This window comes from Rhea pennata, chromosome 2 (assembly GCF_028389875.1).
Source record: "Rhea pennata isolate bPtePen1 chromosome 2, bPtePen1.pri, whole genome shotgun sequence".
Taxonomy (NCBI): domain Eukaryota; kingdom Metazoa; phylum Chordata; class Aves; order Rheiformes; family Rheidae; genus Rhea; species Rhea pennata.
In genome coordinates, this window is record NC_084664.1 from 57821667 (window position 1) to 57843615 (window position 21949).

Below are 21949 nucleotides of genomic sequence, written 5' to 3' on the forward strand. Positions count from 1 at the left end.
CAAAGGTTTCCCAGGTCTCATCCAGACACTCAAAGATCTGCATGTCTGAAATAGAAGCCCTCAAGTCAGAGTAAATTGGTAATTCACTTGGAGATAGCTGCTGAGAGCCATTAGTATACAGGGCAGCGAGCCTGGTATTTCAGAATGCATCACTTGCAATCGCTGAACATCTGCAGCAGCGAAGGAGCTGCTGTTCGCTGTGCCTCCACCTGAATTCCTTCCTTCCATCATTTTCATGAGAGATTGCCTGACATTATCAAGCCTGTTGAGGTATCTACCCCCTCTCACACAAAAGCATCATTTATGAGCAGATGGGAAATTGACATATGGTTTATTAATAACTTTTTAAATAGACTGGATGAAAATATACCTTTGAAAAGCAAGGATGAATTATGTTGCTAGCGTTTCCTCATATGCTTCCAAGAAATAGACTGTAAAACTGCAGGGTACAGCAAGATAAGTCTAAGCCTTCTGGAATTCATTAGTTTGACCAAAGATTTAGACTCAGTTAATCCTAAACTGTCACTTATAAATATTGAGCATCTGCAGAGCCTTTCTCTGAGACAATCAAGATGAGAGGGAAATATTTTCCTATGAGGAAGCAGAATAGGTGGTAGTACTATCCTTCTGTTGGGACGTTACAAGGGGCCCCAGCAGTGCTAATAGAGGAGCAGAAACACACCTAAAAATGTGAGGGATTTTTATTTTTCCCGTGACTTTTGGTGGGCAGTTACAATATTCTTGGGTCCCACATCAAATAAATATTTTTTTTGTGGATGTCTGCAGGTGCCCATGTAGCCTTATTCAGAACTTTTGCATTTTTGATACAGTGAGATATCTGACACCTAATTCTGCTAGCAAGTGTGTTAGACATTAAAAATTGAAGTTTCTAACTGACACTTTCATGTAATTCAGTGTATTATGCAATTTTAGCAAGAAAATGACATAGAGAAATTTCCTGTTGTGTGCTTGGCTAAAGCATTTCTCTCATCAAATATAAAAATCAGAGTTCTAATTAGAGTACATTCATCTTTATGACTATGATTAATTCCCACAAGTGGAAAAAGTTTCATAGGTCTTCCTAATTTTCAGCTTATGAGGAATATATATGTATATGTATGTTCTTTATGATACATAATACATATGTGTATATAATAAAGTGCTAGTAATCTTAATTTCTATCAATAGCCCATTTCTCTGTATAGCATTATACAGCGATAGTACAGTTTCTCTTTGAAGGAAAAAAATGAGAAACATGTATAGCAATAAATATTTCAGTTTGAGAATCTTTTGAGGAGACATCAGAGAAAAAGAAAATAAGATCCCAGAGGTATTTTTCTCCTCTCATGTGGTAGCAGCCTTACACTGTTACAGTGATGGTGCCTTGTCATTCATAGTTCTTGTGCTGTCTTGGTTTCTGGTTTCTGGCATGTACTTCTAACAGTAAAACTCCACTGCAAAACAGTTTGCCACAAAGGATTTCAGCAGGGCTGATAAATGAGATACGTGCTGGTTACACCGAGATTGCCCACTCCAAAAAGAAATTCTATGTTATCAGTTTGAACCAGATCATTTGTTCTTTGTGTAACACTGTTGCTAGGACCATGACAGTACACGTTGTCAGCGAAGTGCTTTCAGATGAGCCAGTAATAGTGATAGTCACTATTTTTATTAGTTGTTAGCGTCACAGAGACACAAGAATGGAATTCTTAAAATACAGTCTGTTTCAGGCCCATCAGTCCCACGGCTTTTGAATCCCTGCCATAGAGATTGCATACTGGAATATATGATTAAAGTCAACCAGAAGAAAACCAATTGCTTTTTAGCTTGCACATTTTATTGTACTGGGTCTTACCACAAGGAAGCAAAGTACAACTTGGTGCAGCGTAGACCTGTTCATTTGTTCTCTGAAAAAATGCTGAAATTGATTTGGAAAGTCTATGAATTTCAGACTCATTCAGAGTATCTTCCTAGAGGGTTTCAAGTGGTTTCCTGTAACCTGCTAGAAAAATTGTTTTTTATTAGTTAAAAAGGAATGGAAGTACTGTCAAAATTAATGTTTTTTAATCCTCTCTAAAAAGAAAAACTACCTATTTGATTCGTGTATTTAGGAATACACCTAAGCTGTTTTGGAAGTCATCTTGACTAATATTTTGCGTGTCTTTAAGACAGCGAGAGAAAGCAAGTAGTGCAAAGGTACTGCCTTTTAGCTCTATGTGAAACTAAGCTTTAAACAGAAGAGCAGAATCTCCACACAAAGAATAGTGGAACAGAAATTAGCTACTGAACACAGTAGTAAAAGCAAGTGCTTGTATTTGCCAAAGAAACCCTAGAAATGGATCTGAAGAAAGAGAAAGCCAGAGGCTTCAGTTTGTAGCTTCTGTTGAGCCAAAATTAGTGAGATATCCGTAGATTGTTTTGCTTTTCATTGTCTTCACGGGGACAAATGATAACAGACTGTGTTGTATCTTTCTTCAAGACCTTTCAAAACTTGGGCAATATATGCATAAGTTTTCCAAAGTGAGTCCAGGGAAAGCTAATCCTGGAGGGAATGAAACTTTTTAAAGTGAGGGGAAAAAAAGAGGTAAAATGATTTTCCCTGTAAGAAAAAAAAAGGTCTAACAGCTAAATTTCATAGAAACAGAAAATTAAAACCTACAGAAACAAACAGAAAATAAAAACCCAGATGACACACATTGGTACCTAATGCCATGTCTATGTGATTAGATGAATGGATCTCTTTTCCAGAGCTATCCTGTCACTGGAGTCAGGCTGAGCAAGTGCTCAGCTCCTTAGAAAAATCAGCAGACCACTTTTATTTAGTTGTATAAATATTGATGTAGAAGCCACCTTGCCCTGCACAATTGGTTTGTAGAATTTGCAATTTTATTATATAATGCTTTGTAAATTCTATGCTACTAGATTATTATGGTTTGGCTTTAAACTACCTCACAAGAAACATGAGGTTTTTTATATTTCTGCCATATTATTCGAATTCCTCACCAGTTCCATGCCTAGTTCTCCTGACCTTCCAGAGGACTAACAGGAATGTGAAAAATAATCAGATTATTTACCTTCTTTCAGATTTCCAGGCCTTTGGTTTGAAGAAAGGAATGTTTTTCAATCCAGATCCTTATCTGAAGATTTCCATCCAGCCTGGAAAGCATAGCATCTTCCCAGCACTTCCTCATCATGGACAGGAGAAGAGATCTAAGATCATGTGTAACACTGTTAACCCTATCTGGCAAGGAGAGGTGAGCAGTTTGTGTGCATGTGAGACCTTTTCTTAAAACATGGAAATGACTCTGGCAATATCCCCTGGGATTCTTGTGAAATCCTTTCTTGGCTAAGTAGTCATTGACCTAACTGCACTTGATGTGCAGTTTATGACGTCTTGTTTTAATGTAAAAGGCTTAATTTGCTACAAAGATGAATTTTAGTTTAAAACTATTTCCCTGAAGTACGTGTTGTATTTCAGGGATGTAATTTATCAATTTGTTAATTATTGAAGGTAGGTATAACCCAGAATTGAAAAATAAACTTCCGAAGTTAGAAATGCTGCTGCTAGATTATCACAGTGGTTTTACAAGGAGAGAAGACATTATGTGAAGCAGAGTAAATACAGCATGCAAATAAAAAGAATCTGTGTGTGATTGAAAATGCCAGTAGTAAAATAAAATAAAGGCAACTTTGGCACATTTACCTATCACTTTGAAGACTCTATTCTGCTGTTCCTGTAGAAAGAGCTTAGTAGGTATTAACAAGATCTGAGAGTTCAATTGTTACCTGCCATTTTTAAATTACACCCAAAATGGCAACAGACAACAAAGGATGAGAAGTCTCTTCAGAATTAAAGGAGCCTGACACAAAGGGTGTGATTTACTCTTGTTCTGTGAATCTCCACTTCAGGAAAGAGTAAAGGTAAATAAATATACTATATAAAATTACTGAAATTAAATGCAAATCGCAAAGTAGTTTAGGGATAATTAGGTCAAACTGCATAGATGTGCAAATATGAGTGGAGAAAGATGGGAGAAACATCACTGAATGCTCCTTCCATATAGAGAATGGTCTAGAAGTTAGGTAGCTCATTGGGTTATGCGACATGTAAGCCAATGCAGAGCAAGAAGTTTTATGGCAGATGGGAACACACCTCATAGGTAGTCCAAGAAATGTGACTTTTAGCAGGACTTAATTAAGTGGAAGGCCTTGTCATGAAACATCTGCCCAGCTGCAACTTCTCTTTTGCTCCAAATGTCAGATGTATTTGGCTGAGGGATCTCAGGTCAAGTTGAGCTGGAACTGACATGGAGGATCAGAGAGCTGACAGAGATGTTTCAGTAAAGTGCAAAAGACACAGGCCTAGAGGTGAGGAAACATAAAAGCGGAAACTTACTGCGTGTGTGTCTCTCAGTGCATGTGTGTTGGCAGATGGTGTAGATGCCAGGAGTTGACACTCAAAACTGACTCAAAGCAGGACACAGGATATGGCTGTGGTCCAACCACCCTGTAGTAGCCAGAAGTTAAATGCTGAGGACCACCTCACACAATGATGACACAAACTGTCCTCATTCAGAGGGGGGTGTATCAGCTGTGCTGAGGGAGGCAGAGAACAGGATTTTCAGATGCTCTCAGTATTGCTCTTAACAAAGAAAACTCCCAACCAGTGCAGCTTGCTCTCTCTCTAAGATCCTTTCACATTGCTGGAGGATAAATAGCCAAAGAATACGAATGTGACCCTGATAAAATGTCAGGGGTCTCTTCTCCTCAGGCCATGCAGGATGGCTGAGTTTGTGGGCTGACATTTGTTTCCCAACAGAAGTTTGCAGTGAGAAAAGCAGAAACAGTGAAATGGCCTAATTACAGACATAGGAAAGCGAAAGAGCTGACTTCCAGCTCTTCTCTTCAGCCTCACGGTTTTCTTGATTGCATGCAAGCTCACTGCTTCTCCTTTCCTGATGCTAGTCTGTTAGGGGCTAAGGAGTCTAAAACAAACGTTGTTACTCACATGTCCAGTTTCTGCCTTCTCTCTGGCCGATATGGAGATATTAACTGCGTGCACTTGGATTGTGATCTACACACTTCAACTGATCTGAAGTCTGGGGGTGGGGGTTAGCACTGAAAAGCATATATTGGTTTCTGTTGCACAGAAGTTTTCTTCTACTTTGTCCCTTTATGCAGCAAGGGGTGGAGGAAGACTACAAACTCTTGCTAAATTGTGGTGGTAATCATTTTTCTGTCCACACTTTACACTGAAGGATGTGAATAGATGAAATGAAAATTGTTGCGGAATCACTGCTATTTCATTAAATGGATCAGTCACTAGGCTTTTTCCCCAAAAAATATTTTAGGCAATGAATTATTTTGGAAAGAGTATTCTTTCCTAAGATTTTCTGTCACTTCACAATCTCTCCGTGTCAGTAGAAGCCAGATGGTCTTTTTTTAATTGAATGATGTTTGACTGCTAAACTTACTTGACAAAGTCTGTAATAGGGAAATAAAACTTCATTCAGTAGAGTATCTACACACTGGAATCTTTTATTTATACTCTTGATTACCTTTTGGCAAATTCAAAAGTAAAAGAGTTGCCTCAGTTTTGTAGGGGTTCCTCACCAAAACAAAAACCTATAGACTAAGGGAAAATGATTTGTTTACTTGTGTATTTTAAATACGCTCTTATACTCCCTCATGTACTTACTAGGTTGTTCTATTTACATAATAACCACCTGCTCCTACCACACTGTAGGAGCACCATGAGACCTCAGCCAATTTTTCATCCATGTCAAATATAGTATTGATGATCTTCCTCATTTCACAAGCCATTCAAATACTATTCAGCACAAGTTACACGAATCGGAGCCATTTGGGTGATCTGTTTCGTAGTGCTTTTTGAACAAGAAGGCATAAGCAAGTGAAAATTTCTTACAAAGAGGTAAGAGTAGTGTGTGACATTTTGACACATGGAACAGGGCTCTGTGTGAGGCTGAAGAGCCATCACACTGAGGACTGGAGGATTGTTCACTGAGGCAGTTCATAGTCCAGGTGGTATCTTGCTGTGGTAGAACAGGGTCATTTTGTGATGTTTTCCTACATTTTCATATACTCACAGAAGCATAAGATCAGGTTCTGCTAAGCCAGAGTGCAGAATATTGCAGTGTGTAGTACCGATGAGTGATAAGTACTTTGGGAGAGATCCAGATTAGTTACTGACAGTGCCTAGGCCTCTGTAGGATCATTGAGAAGAGACAGGCAGCTACACAACAAACAAACAAAACAGAAGAAGAGGACAAAGATATGGAAAATCCACACAACAGAAATGTATTCAGACAGGGAATTCATTGCTGAATTGTGGTTAATGGTCCTACTTGTTCTCTTACTCCTAGTTTGACTTTCAGTCTGGTGCATTCTTTGACTACCTCTGTACTGATAAATAGACTAGGTCAGTTCCTGGAAGCCAGCTGACACTGGACAGCTCGAATCCATGTGGTTGAATGCTCTCAAAAACAGTGACCACATACAAGCAGTTTCCTTGGAGTGTTCCCTTGCTTATGTGGCCCATGTGCTATACCTGGCAGTTGTTTGGTGGAGTGTTTTTATCTGTACAGGCCAAAACTGTGCCAAGAACTGTGAACAATCATGGACAATGCATCAGCCTGTGACTCTCTTTAGTATATGAATAACAGGGTCCCTCATTTCATCTTGCCCTGACTATACCACTTGTCTCCACCCCCTACCTACATCTGGCTCTAAGTGTCAGGTTTGACCAGCCTGTCACATCTGATAGCCAGTGGTTAGCCACGGCCCAGGAGGTACCTCTAATTGATCAGGTCCATTGCTTTGCTGTCCTTTTCAGACAGAAAACAACTGATGGGAGCAGAGTGTGTGCTCATTAGAAGATGTTCACTGCAGGTGACAGTGATACTGTGGATATATTTTAGATAGCAACTGGATAAAAACAGAAATAACATAGACATGAAGAATCAGAAACCAGCTGTGTTGTTGGAGTAATGCCCTACTTAGTAGTTCACAGTGCCGTACCCCCTTTAGCCTCTTCACTTTTGCCTTCCTGGCTGCACTGTAGCTTAGCTCCTCCCAGACTGATTTATAGCTTATACTGCATCTTTTAAAATGTGTTGCTCTGGGAAGAGTCCTGTGGATGGAAGATACTTCTGCTGTCTGAAAGCAAAAAATGGATGCTCCTGCAAAGCTGGACAATGAAAGTGACCGTGGCTGCTGTGCCTCCCATCCAGGTGTGCTGGTGTCAGAGACCAAAAATGCTCCAGCACATTGCCATTTGACTTCAGTGGAGTTTCACCTGATTTGAGCTGTTTGGGGGTCAGAGTAAGGTTCCTCATAATGCCCATGCATACCTTAAGTAGATACCTCTCTGGCAGTTCACAAAACTGCAAGAATGTAACAGGCCCATTGTCCTACCATATTAACTTGAAGTAAAATGCAACGAAAATCTGTGAAGGAAGTGTTCTTTTTCCCAAATATGCATTTTTTTCTAGTAGAATTGGAGAAGGTGAATAGTGACCATATCTCTTCTAATATTGCTACTAGAATAATGACACAATTTCCATATTGTTTCTTGTCATGTTCTCTTCAAAAAAAAAAAAAATGTCAGCAAGGAGTACAGTGATTGTTCAGGCAATCAGTACAGATCTGGCTACAAAATTTGAGTATAATGGAGACCCTCAACTGCATAATTTGATAAGTGCTAGCTTATTTGAGTGTGAAATTTTTCGGTGCCAAGGTATTTAATTTTGATTCTTTAAAGGATTTTGAGCAATCAGGGATTGTAAGTAGCAAAGCATACTGGTTTAAATAGTTTAGGCACCTCAAGCTGGTTATCAAATTCTCTCAATGATTTTTGCAAGTTCAGTGCTTCAGGCCATCTGGACTTTCCCTTAGACATACTTATGATATTCCTCTTAACTGTAGTAGTTTGTTTTAGCTAACTGCTTTTTAATTTTTTGTTTATTTACTAGTGAGTGGAGAGAGAGCCTTGAGAAATGGACAATGAGAGGACTACAAAATTTGGCTGTTGCAGCTACCCAATCTATTTAAAGTAGTGGGAAGTGTTATCTGTTAGGCGACGCATCAAATTCTGGAAATTTTAGTTCTAGGAGCTGATTTCCTCAAAGTCTGAGGCCATCACTACGATACAAACCATCTTAATGCTCTGCAGCTTCAGTTTCCTGTTTCCTTCTTTACCTGTCTTATTACAAATACTGTTAATTTATAGCTGAGGCACAAAATAATATTTTGAGTGGCTGCTTCATCACTCTGAAGACAGCTGCATTTCACTGATGAACAAGATGATCTGCATAAGCAGAGACATTCAATACTCTGTTGCAAGAGCACTTAGCAGATCTTAGTGAATGTGTCAGATCTGATAAAAGTATGGTATTTTCCCATATTGTTCTTTGTCATCTCACTCTCTAGTCACCTCAGACAACCTGCGACCTTTCAAAAATACTTGTACTTGAATTAATTCTCGTATAATCTGTCTCTTCAACACAAAATTAGAAGAAGGAAGGAGGAGGGGGTTACAAGCAGGCCATTAGATGGCCAGAGGGAGGCTGTTTGGGGAGTGAGAGCTCTACAGTGAAGACAGTTGTCAGTGCTGGAAGCATGGGGTTTGAATGCTGGCTGCAAGAGTGCCAACGTGATATGAATGCAATCAGCAGTCTAGGTGACAGTTTGTGACTCCTTTCTTATTCTGCAGATTTATAACTCATCCACTGATTCTGTGATCATAAAATCTGAACCTGTCTGTCACAGACCACTGAGCAGGACAGAGTCTGACAGACATTTGGTCAAAGTAGCTAGAGCATGCAATATGGGGTTTAAGTTAACTCTGTGCTTCTCTTGAAGCTTTGTGTTGGCTGCAGATAAGATGCCTGATACATGGTGTTGCACAAAACTGAGGGGTGCAAAGGATACTTGATCAAGGATGAATCTTTCCAGTATAAATGTGAACCACCCAAGAGGTTTTAATATATTTGAATCAAGGCTGTGAAGATAAACTAGAAGCAGGTTGGTTTTGGTCTGATTTTGATCCAGTACTGAGAGCACTAGAGGCAGACCATAAGGCTGTGGCCTCACAGAGTTATTATCTGATTTCACCAGAAGTCCAAACTAAAAAATAGCAACAAGAATATCTCACTAATTGAACTATGTGCTTTATTGTTTAACTTAAATAACCTTTTCCCCCTTTTCACTGGCAAATGCAAAAGAATCAGCTGCTGAAACAGAAAGGCCTTTACACCCAAGCATGAGTCCAACATGGGCCCAGTGAAATCCGGATCCTGAATTCACTGTGAGTTTTGCCAAAGGCTTTTTTGCAGCTAGGTAAAGCTTGTGAGTGATAGCTTCACTCTATAACATTTCTGCACATATGCTGAAGCAAAGTGTTAAACAAGTACAGCTCAACTAGTCAGAAAAGCTGTGATTTTGAAGCTGCACTTTTTTGAATATCTGGTGATGGTTAAAATGTGAAGGTCCAAGACAACTTCAGTTCCTTCAGGAATGAGTTAAGGTGAGAAAAAAGCAGATCATTTTAGTATATTCTTCCAGAAGAAGTACACTGCAATTGCAGCTTCCACCTAAAAGACTCTATCAGTCTTGCTAGTCATATATTCTACTGCTCATGAGAGTCCTCAAATATTTTCAATCTCTGCTGTTCTAAGAAATTTGTAGACAATACCTGAGGGAAGAAGAAGAATCTTAACTGGTTCTTGAAGACAGTTCTGAAGAAAAATCTAGGATATCAACTCCCTGAAAATCCTATCCAACTTCTAAGTAATTCAGTAGAAAGATAGATCAGATCTCAGAACAGCAGCACGTATTTATGTGCACCCTTTTTACTAAAAGGTGAGAAACATTGTGCCGTGCCCAAATAAGATACCATGTTGGCCCTGGCACTGTGTGGTCACTGTTGGATCCTAGGGCAATAGACTCTCTCAGACTATTTGTAGAGGTGCCCCAGCCTTCAGCAGCAGTGGAGCTCTGTGCCCTATAGTAGTGACATCGCAATACTTTGTGTTGTTGATGATGAATACTATAGTAATCCACTAGTGAAATACTCAGCTAAAAGACTAAATCTGTCTTCAACTATCGAAAGTAATTTACAGCCTTTTAAGATTTACTTCTGCTCATGTTGTCCCTGTGGCATGATAGCTATCACAAATATAATTTGTTTAATTATATCACTTATTCAACTCCAAATCAAGAGCCTAATTCTTCCTGTCACCTCTGTTTTAATTTACCTACTTCCACCAGTTATATTGACTGTTTTTTAATGACTGAACATGTATTAACTTTGTCTAATCAGTGTAAGTGGACGAATTCTGTTCATTTCAAGCTTTCTTAGTTTTACTTAGAGCTGATCACTATACTAGCTTTTAACCATCCGTATTCAGGGATGCAAATAATACTGGTAAAAATTAAAAAAGTACATATTAATCTTCATTATAACATGACTTTCTATGAAAATTGTTCTTAAACACTGGAAAATGTTGTATTATCCTATAAATGGATATTCTGTTGTGGCAACATGAGCATGTGCCTTCATTCTTCACCGTATGTAAGTCATGTACAAATCCCTGTCTGATCTATTCATGTTAAGAAAATGAATGATCTGTGCATGCAAAACCATTCTTGGGACTGGAAGGAAACAACGACTAAAAAGCAGATTATGGTCTAAAACCACTTCAGTGGCATTTACAACAGTGTTTTCAGATCTAGCTCCAAGATGACAGCAGTAGTCTATATACAGATGTATATTTAGATTGCTGAGATGGTGTGAGAGTACGAACAAGTCAGCTGATGCTGCATATCTTTGATTCTGATCTATGTCTCTGTGTGTGTTAATCTATAGGAGCTGACTATGTAAAATCTGTGCAAATAAGAGGAGAATCCTAATGACTTACAACTGACTCGAGCCAAAATTGATGGTTTAGCTTATAGAATTCCTAAGATATTGATATGATTTTATTCATGACTTGCTACTTAGCAGTCTCAAAACACATGAACTGAATTTCTTTTGGATGAAATTAAGCCAAGTGATGTGCTCCAGGTGTGCACCTAACATTCTTCAGCCAATAATGAGAGTTCAGTCCTGGGAACGGGACTCAGTGGAGTTAGTGCATGATAAAACCCTTGCAGCATGTTTGGATGTGGTCATCAGGTCCACAGCACCACCTTCTTTGCTGTCTAGATCTGCTCCTGTAACACCGCATGACTCGCTAATGTAAACATAGCCTGTATATTCCACTGATCAGGAATCATCAGCTTCCATAAGGCTTCCCTACAGCTGCTCATGGCACATGCTATCTTTCCTCAGTATCCAGAGATCTTTAATTTTTCCTTTGTTCAGATTTTCAGCACATGATTTCCTTTCAGAAATACTCCCATTGCTTTCAACAGAACAAAAAGTTTTCTGGACGACAGTGAAAAGATCTTCTCCCTCTCCCCAACTCAGCATCTAGAGCTTTCCTGCACTCTCTTCCAAAGCCACTGACTCGGTCGGTTTTCCAAACTAAGTGTCTTCCAGGGCCAGGCAAGATGCGCAGCTAGTTGATCACTCTGTTATTCCAGTGGGGTTCCTCACAGTGGGGAAAGTCCATGATCTGCATTCATCTGCATCTAACCTACAGCCAGTAAGGCTCGGACAAAGGGACAGCTGGTCCAGTATGTGAGTGAGCTGACATCTGATGCTGTTTGTACAGCTGGACACCCTGTGAGAAACAGGTTGCTCTTAATGATAATTTCTTGGCAGTTTTGTTGAGGCAGTCTGCCATGTCCTCTGTGGAGTATGCTGTATCATGTATCATCTCAGATTCTAAGAGCCATTTTGTACCAAGTGATAGTTGATGTTATATGCAGAGTGACACAGTGTGAATAAAACAACATGGTGGGTAATTCTCAGGTTGGACTAATCAGAGAATATAAATTTAATCTATTTTCTGTTATCCTTCTATCCGCTGGCCATTGCAGATCAACTATAAGCTTTGGGTCCTGTGTTACCTTTTAAGGATCCATCCAACTTTCATTTCTTATAAAGCATTTTACATTCATTTCTTTAGGAAATCTAGTAAAAACATCAGATTTGACTCTTAAACTTTTGTGGACTCTCCTTCCCCTGTGACTTCTTTTCTGCTGTTATCTAAACAAATACATAATCAATCATTAGACAAAGCCTTTTTCTTGAATGGGGCTTTAGCCTTGTAGCTGTAGCTGTTTTTTATAGATGAGTTTGCATTTATGTTGAAATCCTTGACTTGCTTCGAGTATGTTGGTACTGAACTACAAAGAGAGCAGACAAAATCTGACCACAGCAACAAAAAGACTGCATGCATGCAGCCATTCCTAGGTTTGGTTGACCTTTGGACAGCTGGAGAGCCTAACCCTTTTGAATCCTGATGTTCTGATGTAACTTTTTCAAAAACTGCCAGAAATGTTATTTTCACTTTGTTCTTTGACTATGGAAAAAGCCTGTTTATGTAAACTTGAATATACCCTTTTACAGTCGGTTTCAATGTAAACTTTACTGTCTTTAGGTTCCAGTAGGTTCCATGAATTTCTTGACCCATCTTGCAGAGTTTGTACTAGCAGTTGCAATTCAGGAAACTTAACTTTTGCCAAAAGCTTGGCACAGCTTGGAATCTCCTCAGGCCTCTACTCTTGCAGAAGAAAAGGTTCCTGCTATTTCAAAGTCTAGTAAGTCCCCTGAAGATACATAGATAGTAACATTTTTATACCTGACTCCACAAATCTTTTTTTTTCCCATTCCAGCAAAATACACAAAACCCATATATAGTATTCATCCTTTTAATGTATGCAAACTTGTAAAAAATATTTTTTCACACCCTTCCTAGATATACATTCCTGTAAAGTAAGGCCATAGTATGGTATTAAAGTGAAGGAAGGGTATTTGAGAAAAATTGCCAGGAAGAAAAATCCTTTTTAGTCTTTATATCTGCCGTGTTCTAATAAAATGTCTTGACCTCATTTGGAGTCTTCTAATCTTAATGAAAATATTTGTTACAGAACAGTTGAATTACATAGGTGCATAGGACATATCTTTGATGGAAATGAAAGGAATTTTCATGGTTTATAGTACAGTGTCCTGCTGGGGAGGCAAAAACAAAAAAAAAAAAAAAATCTATAAAATGTTGCATTTGCTGTTGGAAATGCTGAAATAGTGCTGTGACTCATATTTGCCAGGAAGAAAACACCAATGAAAGGTTCCTAATTGTTTTGCATGTTAATGTTTTGTAAGCTGGCTGCTTCAGTAGATTCCCAGCAATTATTGGGTAACTCAGCTTCCAGCAACTTCAACGAGGAAAGCAAGAGTAGGTTCTTCCTTTTATTGGCAAGAATTTAAAAATGAACAAAAACAGATTCAGTTCATGACAGACATTCTGATCAAATGCCTACTTTTTTTAAAAAAACCTGATTTTCTTAGGCTTTTTGATAGAAACATCCCTTCTGAGAGGTAAATGTCATACCCGTAATCTGTTTCTAGATACGTATGGTGGACCTAATCTTGAGGTAGTGATGAGAACACAAATATCTGACATGGCTCCACCACTTATGACAGAAAGTAATCCTTCCTCTTTTGCCTTTGCCCACAGTCTCTTAGGTAGGGGCTCTGAGGAGAAATATGAATTTGAAAACTCAGATTTATTTTTTCTAGATGACACAATTTGAATAGTAGTGATTGGCAGAGGAGATATTGGGAATAAGGGTTATCACTGGTGATACAGATCTGATATAGCTGTCATGAGGATTTCAGAGCTGCATGGTTACATTGGATAAACTTGCTCCTGCAAGATACTGTTTTCTGCTATCCTGTGGGACTATTGTAAAGTCTTTATCCACATAAACCTTTTTCTTCCTCTTTGCTTCCATGTGCTTTGAACCAGATCTTGTTATTTCAAATCCATTAATCAAATTGTCATAATATTTGCCAATTCTGAACTTGAGTGGAGAAGATGATCTTCAAGACTTCTTCTCGTAGCTGATGGAAACATGCATATTGGCTTCTTGGTCCTGAGACTGTGAGTCACAAAAGCAGCTTGAAGACCAGGTATTCATGAACTTGCTATCGCTAATGCTTCTGTAGATAGACGGGCCTCAGGCTTGAGATATTTACAGATTTCAGCTGTCCTTACAACAGATAGTGTTAAGGGCCTTCTAGAAGGGTCCCTAATTTATCGTTTACTCAACAGTAGTCTCTTGAGATCGCCACAGGGGAACAGCTAGGATAGCAATTGCCAGATGAGAGACAGAGTTGCCAGGTGGCATGAAAGTGAGTCATGAAGAGCATTGCACAGCACAGGGCTCACTTGTGAGCCCCCCTAGGGATGACTGCATCTGGGCTACCTCTGATCTATCCCAGCAAGTAGTGCTGCAGTTAAAATTGGCAGACAGTCATTTTGGCTACAGCCTCCACCTTAGAGTTTTCTTATGCAGTAATGTAGATGCAGCCATTGTGCTACCAGAAAGGAAAAGGGAAAAAAGGATGGACAAACAAAGAACACAGAAAATGAGCCATGGCCCTAATGAAAATATATAACTTAAGGGTTGCTGTCTTAGATGGTGAAAGAAAATGGAAGGTAGCCAATATCAGCTGCAAAACATACAGGAATCTGGCTGCAAGGAATGGCAGTCAAAAAATCTGTTGAGATTCCAAATAATGGAAGACTTGCAGTAAAAAAGCAACAGTAATATCAAAAATTGGCAGCAAACTTATTCATAAAATGCTTCCCTTTTAGCTGATATTATCAGTGGTGGTTCGTGGGTGCATATGAGAAGCAACATTAGCTTTCCTCATCTAGAAGAGAGTCGGTTTTTATTTCAAGTTGTGATCACATAGCCCCTGTTTCTTGCCCCTCCTTGGAGTGAATTATTCATCACAACATCAGTCAGTGTGAAACCAAGGGTACTGCAGAATTCATAATCAGTAACTTAAAAAAAAAATACAGATAGGAAGTTTACGCTATCATCTTCAGTGCACAAACTGGCTGTTGCTGAGTGACAGTTAGCAAATATTAGACAAGGAGCAGAGTGCAATTTATTATACTACTGCTTTGTTACATTAGTTATATTAGAGAAAACCATGAAATTCAGGGTCCCTTCTGTCGCAGATGAATGAGATGTTAAATGCCAAGTCATGAACAGTGGAAATGCAGCCAGTGTTTCATGGCTAAGGCAAAGGGACTGGCACTTGTCAAAATAAAACAGAAGAGAGAGAATTTAGGGCTTGACACTGATTAGCTTCTGCATCCAAAGAAGATAATCCTATCTTTAAGTATCATGTGAACCTACATGTTTTCAAAAATGATTGGTGATTTTTGAAAGTGATTTTCAGTTTCTCAAACCTACATGTTTTGGTAGGATTCATCTTTCAAAAGGCAAGTGCTCAGCATTTTCTGCTGCAAGGATTCCTTAGGGCTTGTCAGGTTGGATGGCCTAAACCTGAGGCATCCATGGTCAGGGATTGCCTTTGGAAAATCCCGTCCATCAAGAATTTAACTGGGTGAGAATAACAGCAGCAGAAAATGCTGAGATAATGGAAGACTGAATTACATAAAATTATCACTTTTACAAGCTGTTTCCAATGCCATTTCACTGACTTCAGTTTTGCTCTAAAACTGCAGTTATTTCCAAATGGTAAATCCTTTGAGCTCTGCTACACAGAATGCTTGAGGTCTTAAAGGCATAATTGTGCTTCCAAAATATTACTGTTTTAAAGTATCAAAATGTGCTGCTAGCAGAAGCATTTGGGATCTGTGATCATGGATGAAGAGTCTGGTCATAGGGCAGTCTTGTGTATCCCGAGATGCAACAGCACTTGCAGGTGATGTACTCAGAACACAATTTGATTTTGTGGAGTATATGGAACATCACTGTTTTTTATGTCTGAGTGACACAGCTGTCCTGGGAAACAGAAGTATTTCCCTAGCTTGATTCCAACGTACCTTCCTCCATGCATCAAGACTCTCTGCTGATACCTGTACTTGCATAATGTTAGTATCTTTCTTGTGCAAGAAGGGGATTATCGGGCTTGGTTCCCTCCAGCCTTGCAGAAACAAATGTCCACGCAGATTCTGATTTACCTCAGCTGCACCACATGACAAAAAATTAATGATGTAGGAAGGTGCAGATCATTAGCCTAGGTTTTACTTTTTACTTGTGCACAGTCCAGTCTTTACATGTGTGTGTTTGTGTTTTACCCCACACAGATTTTTTTTTGCACTAAAGATGTCAATAGCAGTGTAATGAAGAATTCATTAAATAACAAATTGCAATACATTACAATAACCTCACTGATTTACAAATTAATTCCTTTCTTCTGATTGCCTTGTAAGTGCATGAAGTAGCAGTTTCCCAATAGGCTTAGCAGGTAAAATACTACTATTATTAATGATAATAACAAATTATTTTTATAAGGCAACTTTCAGTATACGTGTGGAATTAATGTTCTCCCCTTAGTATGGTTTAGCCTCTTTGGTAGTCTGTTACAGAAGATGTACAAAATAAGATTAAAATAATGCTTTAGCTGTTATTTTAATTTGATGTTTTACATTTTGATTTGATTTGATTATTTATATTTTTTCAGGGCCTATTTAACAGCATATCCCACTCATGGTGATTTCACTTGAAGCTGTTTGGACTCAGCATTTCTGAAAATCAGATCTTGATTCAATAGAACAAACAATTTAAGGCTTAACTCCAGGCCTCAATAATCCAGAGCATTACTCTTTGGGGAATATTGTCTTTGGCAGTGGGAAAGCTAGAAAATTATTTCATCCATCTCAAGATTCACTTACTACCGAAGTCTTCCAGTTCAGTACTGACCTTTCAACTGTAGGCAAACAGCAGATTTATAGTTATCCCACTACAGACCCACTGTAGTAGAGATGTCCTTTTGTGATTGATGATGTCCTAATAATAGCAGATGTGTTTGGAAAATGGATTCAGTGACCCATACCACCAGCTCCCAGACTGTACTGAAATTAGCCAATCTAGGAGCAAGCGAGTCCAAGTTAGCAAATAGATTTACTTTTCACTGTTACTCCTAAATAGAGCTTTGGTTTACCTATTGGCAGATCCATAATCTCCAATGCCCTAATGCTCCTATGCCTAGAAGCTCTACACATGGACGACTTTGTGCTTACAACCTGAAATATCACTCTCCTTGTTTCTGCCTCAAGTTTGCATGCATACATTCCCCCAAAACTTATTGAAACTTTATTTACAAATAAAAATAGATCATCTTAAAAGCAAATCAGCTGAGGTGGTGATTACATGTTTCAAAGTGCTCAGGGACAATACTCATTTTAGGTGTCCTCATTCTTATCTTCCCCAATACTCATTTTAGGGGTCCTCATTCTTATCTTCCCCTGTATCATTTGTTCTGGTTGCCTGGGCCATGGCTTACCTTTTGGTTCAGCTCTTTGTGGGGTCATGCTGCAAACCAGGTCATGAGATTGATCCAGATGAACAGTGTTTTCAGATTTTTTCCTTTTGAAATGGGGCAGGTATGAGCGAGAGAGGGGAGAGGTTTCAAGACTTCTTATCTGTAAACCATGGACTGTATGCCCTTCACCTCACTAGATCCATGCTTCTCAATAGCTAAAGTGTGCCTCACAGCTGAACTGCTACAAATAGGCAGCCAGACACAAGGAGGACTCTGGCATGGCACAAGTAATTCATAACTGGTTGAAGGAGGTGCTCTTTGGCCTTAGCTTGCAGTAAATAAAAATAAATAGCTCAATAACATACGCTTACAAAACGTGTAATAAATTTCAGTTCTGGTTATTAAAAAAAAACTTGCTTAGTACTTTGATTATGTATTAGAGTGTTTACACAGAAACACCTGCAGTCTTAAAATGTTCTTTTGTAGATGGTGATTTTTTGGCACAAATTCCACTGTTTCCATTAATCTTGCTCTGTCTTCTACAAAGTGACTGAAGTAACCACCGATGTAGCTGAGATGGCTGTTTTAGGTGATCCAAGCTTTCTTGCAGTGTTGCAAGTTACAGCCAGACACCAGAATCTCAATTTTCTACAAGCAGACTTTGTCAGTCACCAGAATAATAGGATAGTAATAACCTCTGACTGACTTTTGGCAGTATTCCAGAGGAGCCTTTACAAAAAAATGTTGCCAAGGTAGAAATCAGAAGTAGTGCTGAGAGCATGATCAGTCATGTCTAGCAGCTGGCCTGCCAGCTCAGAGCTAGGACATGCTATGATGCCACTGTTCCTGTTCTTTAGGTAAAGTGAGTGCTATAGGGTTTCGATGATGAGTTCATCACTGTTAATCAGAGTCAAAAGCATTTGAATAATCATTTATGGTCAAGATGATACCATTATGTTTGGGTGCTTACTAAAGCAGAGTTTTGGAGATAATACAGTTTTATGCCCTCCTATAGGTGACAATAGAAAAGCTCCCACTAATTTCACTTGGAGGGAATTGTCAGCTGAACATCTCTCCAGCCTGCCAGTTCAGTTGTACTTCCACACAGCTCTTTTCTCCAAGGCAATTAGAATTATTAGAAATTCGTTAAAAAAAAATCCAGAATCTGGCCAATTATATTTAGATCAATAATCATTGCTATGGCAGAGAATGTTAGATTTCCAGAGGTGTACTGTCCTTACCATAAGCAAGCCTTGTTTAGAGTCTTTAGATGCAAATATGACGTGAATAAACAAAATTCCTGCATTCCACAAGCCTGATGCTGCAGCATTACATGATTTCTATAGAGTGCTTTCACTTGCCTGCTTTGAGGCCAGGTTCTTTTTATTTTGTAGGCCTATGCCTTGGTGTCAAGGACTGCTTTTGTCCTGAGAAAGAGCTAGAGAGTCCCACAAGTCAATCAGGTGCTGACAACAATACACTATCATGGCCCAGCCACCAACTTCATGTGCTGTGCTCTTCCTTTATTACAGCAGTTCAGCTTCGTCTCCCTGCCCACTGATGTCCTGGAAATAGAAGTAAAAGACAAATTTGCAAAGAGCCGACCGATCATCAAGCGCTTCCTCGGAAAACTTTCCATGCCGGTTCAGCGCCTCTTGGAGAGACATGCTATAGGGTAAATTCCCTACTCATGCTACCTTGTGTTGTTTATGCAGTACACTGCCATTTCGAAAAAGCAATTGAAATCTTTAGTGGTATATCATTATAGTGATATTATGGTGTTGTTGAGCAGGAATTATTAAAACTGATGGTGGTCTCATGAATGATGTTGGTGATCTTAATTAGAATTTATAGGACTATGGGCCAGCCAATGAATTCACTCTATAAGAATATCCATTGTGTTTTGAAACACGAGAGCTGGCAATTAAGAAAGAAATTGTTTTGTTTGTATCATGGCCGCGAATCTGGAGAGTGCAATATTTTCAATTTGAATATTGTTCTAATACTATCAACAGGCTGCTTTCATGTTTCAGGGAATTACCTATGAGTTAAAGTCATGCCAGATCTGGTCCTCCTCTGTTACTGTAATTGCTGGACAATGAAAATACTATAAATATATATATGTCACATATGTAACTAAATCTTTCTGACCCGTTGCTCTGCCAGGGAATAACCAGTTCACTTTAGCTCAGCTGCCCTGCCCTGCTTCCCCTTTGTATGAATGTCCTAGAAAGGTGTGTGTTGCCAAATTGGCACAAATCAATTTGAGAATGACAGGTAGTGTGTAGACAAAGCCAAAAAGGTGGCTTCAAACTCTAAGGTTTAGACTTTGACAAGCAGAGGGGGAAGGAGCCAGCTACTGAGGAGAGCATGGGCAATGCAGATCCCAAGAAAGCATTTCTGAAAATTGAATCTCAATTCAGCAGAGCAGCAGGAAGCTGAGCTTCTTGGAAGTGTTTTTTAACAGCTGGTTCAGAAACTGGCTGTGATTTTGACAGCTGAATCTAACAGAAGGGACTAAACTACCTCCCTGTTTCTCAAGTAGGGGAAACAGAGTGGCTCTTCAGAAAGCAGATGGAAAAGAACAGCTTGGGCAAGGTAGAGCCCCATAAGTGGCATCATTGACTTCCCTCAACATAAGGGAATCTCTTCTGATTATATCTTCCTATTTTACTTGCTTGTTGTAAACACTGTCTTTCTAAGGACATTGCTGAGAGTGGTGCCTCCAGCTTGCACCTGGATCTGGCTTAATTTTAATACCTTAGTGGCTTTTAAATAGCAGGGAAGTTCAATGAAGAGCATACACACGTTCTGAAAGATAATGCACAAATCTTGAGATTGTCTCATTTATGTGAAACTATCCTAGCAAATACAATGGACTCAACTGAAAGTGAACTATATTTCTTCAAAAGTTGTATAAATATTACTATTTAGTGAACCCTCTACACTCAAAAAATGCTTTACAAACATTGATTCAGCCTCGTTTTGGGCAGCTGGGAAGTTAATCTCTTCTATAGTTTCATTCTGTTCTGAGGGGTGGATGAAGTGTGGCAAAGGGAGGGACCTGCACAAGGACAGAATGGAGTCATTGATCAACCTTGTCAGGAAGGTGTTCTCCCGATATTTCAGCTTCATAGAGGTAAGAGGGGTAGAAAAATTGAAGAGTAGTCATTCAAGCAGTTTGAACAGAGAAGATGGTAAGTGGGAACTAGCCTGTACAGGCTTTTGAAAGCAAGAACAGGAAAGCTCGAATTTTATACAAAAGGTGAAGGGAAAGAAATACAGAAATGCAGGGTTCTGCAGAGGGGTAGATATGGTCAGATCAGCAGGAAAGTAAAGTCTTCTTACAGTAGCTGCAGTGGGACTTGTTTGCTTCCCATATTGATATTTTCATACCCATACTGCAGAAGTTCCATTCCCGTTATCCCTCTATATATACATATGTGCGTGTGTATCACAAAAGCCTGTCTTATTCACTGACTCAGCTGTTCCATTGTAATTGAAGACATTGTCCTCTCCTTCTCTGCCATTCGTTCTCTTGTATGCAAGTCAACATGCCCTCATGGCTGGTTTGAATAGCCTTTGAAAATCATTATGTATTTTTGTATGATTCAGCAGCTTTATCTATGCACAGTAGACATTGGGTAAGTTATAGTCTGTTGTGACAAGATTTGTTTTCTTTCAGGGACAGGGTGGTAAGCTACACTCTGGGTCGCAGGCTTCCTACAGATCATGTCAGCGGTCAGCTGCAGTTCCGATTTGAGATAACTTCTTCCATCCATCCAGGTAATTCTCAGTTTTAACCTGTTACTTATCTAGATCTGGGGTTTGCTTTGCATTCCTTTTTCCACGTAAATCTGAATTCATTCCTGACTGCTCTGGGACTTTAGGCACAGTCATGACCAAAGAAAAGCATATAAAATGCCCTACCACAGGAGGCATCGTGAGTCACAATTTCTCCCCTGATTTGCTTAGGTCTCAGAGTTACAGATGTCTCGTATCACATGGTTCTTGGCTGCTTCAGATGTTCTGCCAAGTAAGTTAAAGTGAAGAAGGTAGAAGGCTAAGATCCCATCTGCTTCTCTATCATTTTTCCCAAGCAGGTACTGAAAGGACTATTGCTAGCAGAGTCATCTGCATCTAAGCACTCTGTAAAATAAAAATAGAGAATGTAATAGGAGAGATGATTGCAAATATTCTCATTTTGATTACTTTTACTGAAAAAAGAGAAAAAAAATAAAAGAAAAGTACTTCTTCCCTCCTTCCCATCCCTTTAGGTTTGATTTGGTTTGGTTTTGATTTACATTCTCCTGCAGTTATTAGGAAGTCACTCTCATGATGTCAGTCTGAACTTTAGGTTTTCATATAAAAATCTCAGTATCATTGCCTGGGGACCTTTTGCCTCTCTGTGGTAGTGACCTCTCAGGGGCACTTTGGAAATCAACAGTTTTCTTAGTAGTTGGAAAATATGATCTGTCCCTTGCTGGGAAACCATGTCTCCTCCTTTGACTGTTT

General features: G+C 39.2%; 1 protein-coding gene across 1 annotated transcript in view; it reads left to right on the plus strand.

The window, feature by feature from the left end:
- HECW1 (HECT, C2 and WW domain containing E3 ubiquitin protein ligase 1) overlaps positions 1-21949 on the plus strand; it is a 177678-nt gene that overhangs the window by 82350 nt on the left and 73379 nt on the right. Inside the window, exons 5-7 of the mRNA XM_062567920.1 lie at positions 3085-3254; positions 18967-19109; positions 21120-21220. Coding sequence (XP_062423904.1) covers positions 3085-3254; positions 18967-19109; positions 21120-21220 — 414 coding nt within the window. The remainder of the gene's footprint in view (positions 1-3084; positions 3255-18966; positions 19110-21119; positions 21221-21949) is intronic.